The sequence below is a fragment of the Nematolebias whitei genome, chromosome 11, assembly GCF_014905685.2.
Source record: "Nematolebias whitei isolate Nwh7 chromosome 11, NemWhi1, whole genome shotgun sequence".
NCBI lineage: Eukaryota > Metazoa > Chordata > Actinopteri > Cyprinodontiformes > Rivulidae > Nematolebias > Nematolebias whitei.
This window is the reverse complement of record NC_056508.1, coordinates 12508580-12520943: the sequence shown is the minus strand read 5'-3', so window position 1 is coordinate 12520943 and position 12364 is coordinate 12508580. Positions and strand designations below refer to the sequence as shown.

The following is a 12364-nucleotide window of genomic DNA, read 5'->3' as shown; positions in this document are numbered from 1 at the left end:
GCAGGGTACACCCTGGACAGGTCACAAGTCCATCACAGGGCCACATAGAGACAAACGAGACAAACAACCATTCACTCTCCCACTCACACCTAGGGACAATTTAGAGTTACCAATCAGCCTAACATGCATGTTTTTGGTCTGTGGGAGGAAACCGGAGTACCCGGAGAAAACCCACGCATGCACGGAGAGAACATGCAAACTCCACCCAGAAGGCCCCTGGACCGGGGTTTGAACCAAGGACCTGCTCGCTGAGAGGCAGCAGCTCTACCAGTTGCGCCACCGTGCTGCCCATCCAGAGTCATTATTCAGAAAAAAGACGAAGTAAGATAAGAGGGTTTGCGTTTGTCCATCGAGGACGAGTGCTATATATATATATATATGTGTGTGTTGGGAGAGAGGGGTCATGGAAGAAGGGGCTTGCTTGGGGTGCATTCATGTAAGAACCTTCATTGTTCACAGTGAAAGGTTTTGTAGAAATATTGACAGGAACAAATGAAGACTCTGGACCAAGATGCAATGCTTATCAATTATTTTATCTACAAAGTAGAACGTGGCCAGCAGGAACAGGACAATAATACTCCATCTTATTTTACAGTTCGCATACGCTGAAAAATGACTGTGTAAGAGTACCACTGCCTGCAGCTCCTCCTCCAAGATGGCCGCTAATTGCCCACACCTGAAGGCCATCAGACTGAGGAGGCGTCCCGGCTACAAAAGGCTGCAGTCCAGTGCTACTCTTCGCTGGAGCATATCACCTTCCATGTGTTTCCTGGTTCCTCGGCTTGTTAAAAGGACCCCTCGTGATCCTTTGGTTTCCTGACTCCTCGTGTCCTGTTCCTGGTCCCTCGGACTCCCTCGTGGCCTGTTCTTGGTTTGTAGACCCCCTTGGGTACCTCCTTGGCTCAACCTCCCTTGTGTCTCGATCTCCCTTGCCTGGTGCTTCTAATCCAGCCAGTGCCTGCCCTGCCAGCTACTGGACTCTCTCTGGACTCTCTGGAGCTCTCTTGGAGGATTGGAACCCGCCTCTGGACCAAACTGTAAGAGATTCACAGAACACAAAATATCAGCTCCTAAGAACTCCACCTCCGTTCTGACTGTCCTCCTCTACCTCCTCCAGGAGCTGCAGAGAAGCTGCACCAGAACTGTATACTATTTCACCTGTAAATAAACACTGTTCTTTTGTATCCACCTGAGTCTGTCTCGTTCCGGGTCTCATACAAATCTGGGTTCCCCACGGTTATGACAGAAATGCTCCAGCCAAAGCAGACCCAGAATGAGACCGGGAGCAAACAGACAACCGCCATCTCGCAGGTGGAACGGATCTCCAGACTGGAGACAATGTTGCAACAGGTTCTGACCCAGCAATGTGCGGCCCAGCCCAACATGCAGGAACTCGGAGGTATGATTTACTCCCTCAAACAACAGCTTCTACCTCCTCTTCCTCCAGATCCGACCGACCCGCCTGTTCCCAGCGTCCCTCGTGAGGCACCTGTCGCAACCTCCCATGGTCAGCAGCTGCTCGTCAAACCGTCTGAACTGTTCGCCGGAGATCCCAACCAATGTGGGGGTTTTCTGCTGCAGTGCAGACTCGCTTTCGAGGGAGCCCCGTCTCTCTACCACACAGACTCTGCGAAAATTATTTACTTTATTAACCTTCTCAAAGGTAACGCCCTTCGCTGGGCTAATTCTTTTATGCAGTCCCACGTGAATCCCCCGGCTACTTACCCCCAACTCCTGAAGGAGTTTTGACGGATCTTCGATCGCCCCCTGCAAGCTTCTAACGCAGTGAAACCTCTCCTGGGGTTACGTCAAGGCCGCCGTCCTGTTTCTGAGTACGCCCTGGAGTTCCGGATCCTGGCGACTCAAACGAGGTGGGACGAACTTGCTCTCCAAGGTGCGTTTCTGAACTCTCTCTCCGACCAGATAAAGGACCAAATTGCTGCACGAGACGAACCGAAAGGGTTCGACCAACTAATCGAAATGGCCATATCCATTGATGACCGCTTCCGGGAACAGAGGCGAGAACGGGACTACAACCCCCAGAAACCTTCCACTTCCGGGTTCGCGGCCCCTTCATGTGAACCTAGTTATTTTAAGACAGCGAAAGAAAGTTATCAAATGCAAACGTCCCTGGTTATTAATCCTCCTTGTTTGTCTCCCCAGACCAAACTTCCCGTGCCTCCCGAGCCAGAACCCATGCAGATTGGGCGAACACGGTTGACTTTTGAAGAGCGAGAGCGCCATAGAAACGCTAACCTCTGCATTTACTGTGGCAACCCCGGTCATTATTTACCTCTCTGCCCGTTTCGGGGGAAACGAGCAAGCCCACCAGTAAAGCGGGAGATACTGGTGGGAAACTCAGCTCTTACCTCCCCATTTAAACTCCTCTTGCCCACAGTTATTCAAATAAACGGTTCTCGTGTCCCCTTATTGGCCCTGGTTGATTCAGGCGCCAAACAGAACCTCATCAGTTCGGACCTGGTCAACAAATATTCTTTACCCACTCGCGAAATCACTCCTATTTCTGTTTCCGGTGTAACTGGTGAAACGTTGGCGCTCATCCAACGAAAAACCATCGAGCTTCACTTAATCATCTCAGGCAACCACCATGAGATGACTGATTTCTTTGTGTTTGACTCCTCCGTTTCTCAGATTATTTTAGATTTTCCCTGGCTGAAGACACACAACCCAGACATTAATTGGGAGCTAGGGCGAGTAGAGAAGTGGAGCAATAAGTGCCTTAAAAACTGTCTACGCTCCGCAATCGCCAGGCAGCCAGTGGTCACTCCTCCTAGTGAGGAGGTAGATCTCTCCGCTGTTCCCACTGCCTACCACGACCTCGCGTTGGCGTTCAGCAAACAGAGAGCCTTATCACTCCCTACTCACCGTCCCTATGACTGTGCCATTGACTTACTCCCTGGCGCCCCCTTGCCGTCTAGCCGACTTTATAATCTCTCGGGCCCCGAGAGGGTTTCCATGAAAGAATATATCAACGAGTCCCTCGACTCTGGTATTATTCGCCCCTCCACGTCTCCCGTCGGTGCAGGTTTCTTCTTTGTTTCCAAGAAAGATAAAACCTTACGTCCCTGCATCGACTATCGTGGCTTGAACAGTATCACTGTTAAAAATAAATATCCACTCCCTTTAATCAACTCTCTCCATGAGCAGTTACAGTCTGCCACCATTTTTACTAAATTGGATTTGAGAAATGCTTACCACCTCGTTCGCATAAGAGAAGGCAACGAGTGGAAAACAGCATTTAAAACACCCCTCGGCCATTTTGAATATTTAGTTATGCCTTTTGGTTTAACAAATGCCCCCGCGGTTTTTCTGGCCCTCGTGAACGATGTATTGCGCGACTTCATCGGCGATTTTGTGTTTGTTTACCTCGACGATATCCTAATTTTTTCCCGTGATCCCTCTCTGCATGCGGGACAGGTAAGGAAGGTCCTCCAGAGGTTACTGGAGAACCAGTTATTCGTGAAAGCCGAGAAGTGCCAATTCAATGTACCCTCGGTTCCCTTCCTTGGTTTCATTTTTGGGGGAGGCCACTGCAAGACCGACCCAGAAAAGACAAGAGCTGTGGTCGAGTGGCCTACCCCCGAGTCCAGGAAACAATTGCAACGCTTCCTGGGCTTCGTAAATTTTTATAGGCGCTTTATTAAAGATTACAGTCGAGTGGCCGCCCCACTTTCTCAGCTCACCTCTACCTCCAGACTATTTATATGGTCACCTGAGGCTGAGACTGCTTTTCTTAAATTTAAAACATTATTTTCTTCTGCGCCCGTCCTCTCCCACCCTGATCCACATCGACAGTTTGTCCTCGAGGTTGACGCTTCGGATACAGGGGTAGGGGCGGTGCTGTCCCAACGATCCTCGGAGGACAACAAGGTCCATCCCTGCGCTTTTTTTTCAAAACGCTTGTCCCAAGCAGAGCGAAACTACGACGTGGGAAACCGTGAACTCTTGGCAGTAAAGCTGGCCCTGGAGGAATGGCGGCACTGGCTGGAGGGCACGGAGACCCCGTTCTTGATTTGGACCGATCATAAAAACTTGACTTATCTGCGGGACGCTAAATGCCTGAACCCCCGCCAGGCACGATGGTCATCATTTTTTTGCCAGGTTCAACTACGTCCTCACTTTCAGGCCAGGCTCAAAAACGTCAAGCCGGATGCGCTGTCCCACCAGTTTGCCCCCCCTGACAACACGGAGACCGAGGAGACCATCCTTCCCACCACCTGCATCGTTTGGGCCCTCACGTGGCCCATCGAAGAGGAAATCAGGGAGGCCTGGAAGGTGGAACCGGACTCGGGTGGCGGCCCCCCTGGAACCTTGTTCGTGTCTACCGCTCTACGCCCAAAGGTACTACACTGGATTCATAATAACAAACTCTCGTGTCATCCGGGTTCCACCCGCATGATCTCCCTGGCCAGGACTCACTTCTGGTGGCCAGCCATGTCTGCGGACGTATGAGAGTTCGTTGCCGCCTGCCCCACGTGCGCCCGCAATAAAATGGGTACCCAACCCCCCTCCGGCCTCCTGCAACCCCTGCCCACCCCGAGTCATCCATGGTCCCACATCTCGTTGGACTTTGTTACCGGACTTCCACCCTCTGAAGATAACACGGTCATTCTAACTATAATCGATAGCTTTTCCAAAGCGGTCCACTTCGTCCCTCTGTTTAAGCTCCCCTCTGCGATGGAGACGGCGCACCTGTTGATGCAGCACATGGTCCGCCTGCACGGTATCCCCTTGGACATCGTGTCGGACCGCGGACCACAGTTCATGTCCCAGGTTTGGCGCTCTTTCTGCAGGATGCTGGGAGCCACCACCAGTCTCACCTCAGGCTACCATCCTCAGTCGAATGGCCAGGCTGAACGGGCCAACCAAGAACTGGAGTCCATCCTGCGTTGCATGGCAGAAAAGGACCCGTCAGCCTGGAGTCACCATTTGGCTTGGGTTGAGTACGCCCACAACACCCATCGCTCCACCGCCACTGGCCTGTCTCCTTTCGAAGCCTCCCTAGGCTACCTACCTCCCCTGTTCCCCGGCCAAGAGGTAGACTGCGCGGTACCCTCCGTGCAGCATCATTTCAGACGGTGCCGTAGGGTCTGGTGCCAGGTGTGGTCCGCACTCCTCCGCACGGCCACCCAGACAAAGAAAGCAGCTGACCATCACCGTTCCTCGGCCCCTCACTACCAGGTGGGCCAAGAAGTGTGGCTGTCCACCCGGGACATTCCCCTCAAGGACACCCCCCGGAAGATGGCACCACGCTTCATCGGCCCATTCCCCATCATCCAGCTCATCAGCCCCTCTGCGGTGAGGCTGCAGCTCCCCAGGACCATGAGGATCCACCCGACCTTTCATGTGCCCCAGGTCAAGCCAGTCCTCACCAGCCCTCTGTGTCCTCCCTCTGACCTCCCTCCTCCACCCCGCCTGATCGACAACCACCCTGCGTTCACTGTCCGATCCATCCGCGACGTGCGACGCAGGGGCCGAGGATTCCAGTACCTCGTCGATTGGGAGGGGTACGGTCCTGAGGAGAGGTCATGGATTCCCCGGTCTTTCATGCTCGACCCCAGCCTCATCACCTCCTTCTTTAAGAATCACCCCGAGAAGCGCTTCAGGTCGCCTGGAGGCGATTCTTGGGGGGGGGGGGGGGGGTACTGTAAGAGTACCACTGCCTGCAGCTCCTACTCCAAGATGGCCGCTAATTGCCCACACCTGATGGCCATTAGACTGAGGAGGCAACTAATCAGTAACAAAACAGAAAACATTCTTGTCTGTACCAAAAACTCTCTTTCAAAATCAGAAAATCTTCTCATCCCCCTTAACAACTCTCTGCTATCCCCCTCGCCTCAGGTCAAGAGTCTTGGTGTCATCCTCGACACCACTCTCTCCTTCACTTCACACATCGACAACGTCACTTGGTCTGCCTATTTCCATCTCCGAAGTAATAACCGTCTCCGCCCTTCTCACACAATCCTTGTTCCCAGTCTTGTGACTTCCCGGATTGACTACTGCAACTCCCTTCTTTATGGCCTCCCCAACAAATCTCTCCAGAAGCTGCAATTGGTCCAGAACTCAGCTGCCCATGTAATCACTCAAACCTCCTCCTATAACCACATCACTCCAGTCCTGCAGCAGCTCCACTGGCTCCCGGTTAAATCACGCATCATCTTCAAAAGTCTTCTTCTCACTTTCAAAGCTATCCACAACCTTGCCCCTCCGTACCTATCTGACCTCTTACACATCTCCATCCCCTCTAGCTCTCTCAGATCCTCCTCTTCACTACATCTCCATGTACCCTCTGCCCGCCTCTCCACCATGGGGAGCAGGGCCTTCACCTGCTCTGCTCCTCATCTCTGGAACTCTCTACCCCCTGACTTAAGAAACACCACCTCTCTTTCTATATTCATAACTGCTCTGAAAACACATCTCTTTAGACTCGCTTATCCTTAACTTTGCTGTATGTATTTTATGTTCTTTATGCATTTTATATTCTGTATGTATTTTATATTCTTTATGTAATTTATTCCTGTTGATCTTTGTTCTTACTGTAAAGTGTCCTTGGGTGTCATGAAAGGCGCTTTTTAAATAAAATGATGATTATTATTATTATTATTAGTGTGAATGCACCCTAAGAAAGGAATGGATTAGCTGTTAGGACAAAAACAGATTTTATTTATATATATAAATGACAGACATCGCCTGATGCAAATAGAAAATGCGTAAAAAATGACTCTTCTGTTCCCTGCAGGGTCGACAGAATGATGGTAGTGGCAGGAGACTACTCTTTGTCTGTTTACGAGGGCACAGAACAAGAAGTCTTTCCACAGTTTTTGGTGCCACACCCTCAATTTAACTCCCAAACCAACAACTACGACGTCATGCTCATTAAGGTACATAACGTGAACCTTCTGTCTTCTTTATTTTTCTAATCCTATTGGTTTTAGTCATTGATTCTTTATTTGTTCACCTAACACTTTACCCACTTTTTCTCCAGCTGAGGTCCCCCGTCTATCTGAACGACTATGTTTCCATCATTCTGCTGCCCAGATATGACGCAGCTATACCAGCGGGCACAACGTGTCGCGTGTCAGGATGGGGATATACCAGCCCCACTGGGGGCACGATTCCCTCCACCCTTCGGACCGTGACACTTCCCATTATTTCCTCAGCTAAATGTAACAGCTCTGCATCCTTTAATGGTAGAATCACAGAAAACATGATGTGTGCTGGTTATGATCTGGGTGGAAAGGATGCCTGTCAGGTGAGGTCCTCTGTAATTTTCTGCAGAAATAAGATAAGGACAGTTTTACAAAATGCGCTGGATTTAAATATACAGTATCTTTCATTACAAAAAAGTAATGACTTCTGCATTGGCTTTACTCTACACTACTCAATGTTTCTTTCCTCTTTTATTATTTTTTTGTTGTTTTTTTCCAGCCTTTTACAAATGTTAAGTTGGTGTATTTGTGCTTGGTAATGCACACAAAAGCCACAAATCAACTTTCATTTCATTCAAAAGCATACAAAAAACTGTTTGTTGTTTTTAATGCAACTTTTGTTATAGTACAATTTTGTCATGAAGTTAGAGCAATGTTTTTTATAGCAGTAATTTGAAGCAGTAAACTAAAACGTAAACATTCACAATTATATTGCAGTAGAAAAACATTCTGACACAACTAAAACTGAATTTCATTGCAACTACACTCACTGACAACAAAAGGTTAGGCATCCATCACGAGTGGTAAAAAATAAATAAAAGTGCACATGCTTGAAGGTCTTAGAGGCGACAATATTGTAATGATACCAATTTCAGAACAAATGGACATACTGGTGTCTCATATTAGTAGGCTGCAAAACCCCCAATCAGACCTGGATACAAGATGCAGTTCACTGTGAAGTTTGGTCAAATAGCATACCTTTTGGAAAAAGCATTCATGCATTTGATGTTGCTGATGCTGTTCTGTAAGGAACCACTGAATCAGAGATGACCTAAGATCAGATCTTAAGGCTTGGTTGTGTTTTTCCCAGTAAGTACTGTTTAACTACCCATTAGCTCTCGATTAGTTTCTCTTTGGTTTCCTTGGTAACTATCCATTAGTTCTTGATTAGTTCCTCTTCATTTACAAGGTAACTAACCAGTAGTCCCCTAATAAGGCTTGGCTGTGTGTTCCCCAGTAAGTACTGGTTACAGATCTGGTTGGCAGGCCACAGAATGACAAAGTCCTCTGGATGGGGGACAAAATGTTTCTTCACTTAAAGAAACAGGTCCAGATGACATGATTTAGCCATTTTTGACCTTATCGTAAAGTGTTACCAAAGATCTTTATTTTGTGTGCTTATTGTCTGTCTGATTTTTTTTCTTTTTTTCAGGGAGACTCAGGCGGCCCTCTTGTGTGCGATGGCCGGGCCTATGGAGTGGTGTCATGGGGAATAGGTTGTGCCGAGGCACAGTTTCCTGGAGTCTACACAGCCATGTCCAAATTCCGCAGATGGATAGACACCACCATATTTAGCTACTACAGCAAATGTAATATTATTTAGAGCGCAGTGCTAACTCACTGCTGCCTTGACTTTCTTATTTTACTTGGGCCTTCTTTGATCTAATTTCAATTTATCATGTGCATTTATGAGTTTAGGTATAGGTCTACATTTTGGGAAATAGTCCAAATTGCTGATGGGGTTGAATAAAAGACATCATGTATCTACATCAAACAGCTATAACTTTAGGACCACTGCCAGTAAAATGAGTAAAAATGCAAACTGTTATCTTGGCAGGACATAAGTAGTGTTTGATAAAAAAGCACGATAAACTTGATCTTCATGTTTAGTGGTTGGTCATCATGTTGTAGCTAACCGATGTGTATGTTAAACATAAAGCAACAGTTTAAGACTATTGGTTGTGAGTACATAGATAAGCTAAGAAGTAAAAACTGGAAAATGGGATTTTTGCTAGCCTTGCGCTAAGCTAACCCTGTTTATTGTTTATGTTGAAATGGCATAAAAGTAGCAATTTCAACCTTTATATTTACCCAAACATTAAGCCATTTCTTTATGTTTAAAAGAAGTCATGCCAGGGATTTATCTAAATAAAGTGCTTCCTAAACTAAACCAGTGATGGATAAATCCACCAAACAACTTCAGGCTAACTGGAAAATGCTAACAGGTAACCAAATTTCCAAAACATCAAGACAAAAGTGCCATATTTCTGTCACTCAAAACAACAGCTTTTCAAGGTTCATGATGCATGTCTAAAAGGCAGTAAAGTGCACTCATGATTTAAAACATAACAATTAACTAGCTACATTGCTACAACTCTCAAACACATTATCATATAGTTTACTGGACTGCATGACCCAACGTGTACGTGTGGATAAAAAGACCAGGACTAAAGTTCAAATGTCCAATGAAGATACATCAGCTCAACTGCCACATTAAAAAAGCTTTAGCATTTGTGTTTATTTCTTAGTTGTTATGTCACAGCAGTTATCTCTACAACTAGACTTTGCATGGTTAAAACATATTTCTTATTTTTTCGTAAAGTTTTAGGTGTCACTGAATCAGTATTTGAACGTTGTGGCAAATTTGGTGTTCCCTTGACCTGCCCTTCCTAAAAGTTTTCTCCAAGACTGCAGTGACCCAAAGTTCCTCTGGCTATTATTCACCATGTAGAACGCCACATGTACATCTGATTGAAATCTTGCTATTGCATTCTTTTTTGCCACCTAACAAAAATATGCCACTAGGTCAGCCAATAGTTTTGTATGGCTTCAACACGTTTACTGGCTCACATCTCTACAGGTTTGAATTGTACACGCAAATATAAACTCCCCAACATGGGGACTAGTTTAAATCTAGAATTTTTGCTATCAGCTGTGGTCAGAAATTGACATAAAGAAAATGCAAAAATTTAGAAATGATCACTAATATTTGCTGATTTCCTCAAAACGTCATTGTGCTTAATGGCTGCTGAGCAAAATGTACCTTCAATGGACTCCTGACCTTTTTAGTTCCAGTCTGATTGATGCACGCTCCAAGGAATTGTGTGATTCATGGATTTCTAGTGAACAACTGCAATATTTTACTGAGTCCTATATTCAATGATAAAGAACATTTAAAATAAATTTAATGGGAATTTTTATTTGCATCTATTTTGGTAAGAAACCACTGTGAGCATTTATCATTTCCTAAGATCTCACAAACATTTTGAGTTTGTCACTGTTTAGACAAGAAATTCTTGTGTGGATGCAATTTCAGGTTTTAGGAATGGGTTTTTTATAGCATTTCATGACATAACAAACAATCTGTCAATAAAATGAATGTAATCACTGCAACAGCAATCATAAAAACACTCATAGTTGTTTCTGTCAAGTTGAAAGTAAATGAACACAACTAATTTTATAGTGTTTATATAGTGTTTGTATGTGTGTGAATGTACGTTTTATTTTTGGAGGGGTTTATTTTTGTTGGTAAGACTGAGTTTGGGTTTTGGGGTATTTCTTTTATGGAGCCGTAGTGTTATAAATCAACCATTATGCAGAAGGCACCTTGAAGAGTGAGAGTTGGGCAAACTTTTGGAATCTGGTGAAGGAAAAGGGATTGTGTGTCTTAAAACAGCAGTACTAACTGTAATGTTTTCTTGTTTTATACACACTAATAAATTACTTATCCTTCAGAAACTGTGTCTCATTTTTATGTTAAGAGGTAAAGCTGACATTTGAGCTTGAAGGCCTGCTATCACCCTTTTTATCTTTAATAACAGATCTGATAGGATGCTCAGACAGATCACACACAGTCAGTGTTGTTAGGTTATCTATATGGTTTCCAGAAGGAATTTGGGCATTTTTCTCTTTTTACAATTTTGTTTTGTTGCAGTTGTTTAAAACAAATTATCTAGTCAGTACTCATAATGATTCAAATGAAAACAAAAAATTATACAAGTTTGTAAATTTAGCAAAAATAAAAAGTAAAATGTCACATCTACTGTACATACTGGAAGTATTCAGACCCCTTACTTAGTCCTGAGTTGAAGCACCAAAGTGTTTTTTATTTTTATTTTCTCATTTATTGCTACATGCTTTGCACACCTGAATTGGGACATTTTCTACTGTCCTACTTTGCAGATTGTCTCAGACCGTTTGGTTGTGTGGGGACCATTGGTGGACAGATGTTTTCAGGTCTCAGAAATGTTTGGTAAGGTTCTAAGTCAGGGTTCTGCCTTGTCCACTCTAGGACAATCACAGTGGAGTCGGTGAGTCACTCCTGTGTTGTCTCCAGTACGTGCTTTGAGTCATTGTCAATTAGAAGGGCCTCAGAGTCGATCCTTGATGCTTTTAGTAAATTTAAATTATGTGTTACTAAGTGTAGAATAATTAAAAAATATATTTATTCCATATTATCAGGGTTCAACATAAAACTGCAAAAATTGAAGTGGACAGGAAAGGAACAGAATTCATATTTCAAAACAATCATAAATCAGTTGGAGTAAACTTTAGTCACTGTTTTCTATTAATCTAACAAATAATGAATTAACACAAAACTTGAAAAACAAAAAACAAATCTATCTATATATCTATCTACCTAATGTGTGTGTATGTATGTATATATGTATGTATATGTACACTACATTGCCAAAAGTATTTGCTCACCTGCCTTGACTCACATACGAGCTTAAGTGACATCCCATTCCTAATCCATAGGGTTCAGTGTGACGTTGGTCCACCCTTTGTAGCTAGAACAGCTTCAAGTCTTCTGGGAAGGCTGTCCACAAGGTTTAGGAGTGCGTTTATGGGGATTTTTGACCATTCTTCCAGAAGCGCATTTGTGAGGTCACATACTGATGTTGGACGAGAAGGCCTGGCTCTCAATCTCCGCTCTAATTCATCCCAAAGGTGTTCTATTGGGTTGAGGTCAGGATCTCCCATTCCATGAAGCTCTCTGCGTACTGTTCTTCAGCTAATCTGAAGGCCACATGAAGCTTGGAGGTCTGTAGTAATTGACTCTGCAGAAAGTTGGCAACCTCTTCACACTATGCGCTTCAGCATCCGCTGACTCCGCTCCGTCCATTTATGTGGCCTACCACTTCGTGGCTGAGTTGCTGTCATTCCCAAACACTTCCATTTTCTTATAATACAGCTGACAGTTGACTGTGGAATATTTAGGAGCGAGGACATTTCACAACTGGATTTGTTGCATAGGTGGCATCCTATCAGTTCCACGCTGGAATTCACTGAGCTCCCGAGAGCGACCCATTCTTTCACAAATGTTTGTAAAAACAGTCTGCATGCCTAGGTGCTTCATTTTATACACTGTGGCCATGGAAGTGATTGGAACACCTGATTCCGATACTTTGGAT

At 45.2% G+C, this 12364-nt stretch overlaps 1 protein-coding gene across 1 annotated transcript in view; it reads left to right on the top strand.

Annotated features, from left to right (window-relative positions):
• The window catches only part of LOC119416613 (trypsin-3), a 42310-nt gene that overhangs the window by 17880 nt on the left and 12066 nt on the right, over positions 1–12364 (top strand). The window contains exons 3-5 of the mRNA XM_037683803.1: positions 6761–6902; positions 7007–7273; positions 8383–8539. Of these exons, the coding sequence (XP_037539731.1) occupies positions 6761–6902; positions 7007–7273; positions 8383–8539 (566 nt within the window). The remainder of the gene's footprint in view (positions 1–6760; positions 6903–7006; positions 7274–8382; positions 8540–12364) is intronic.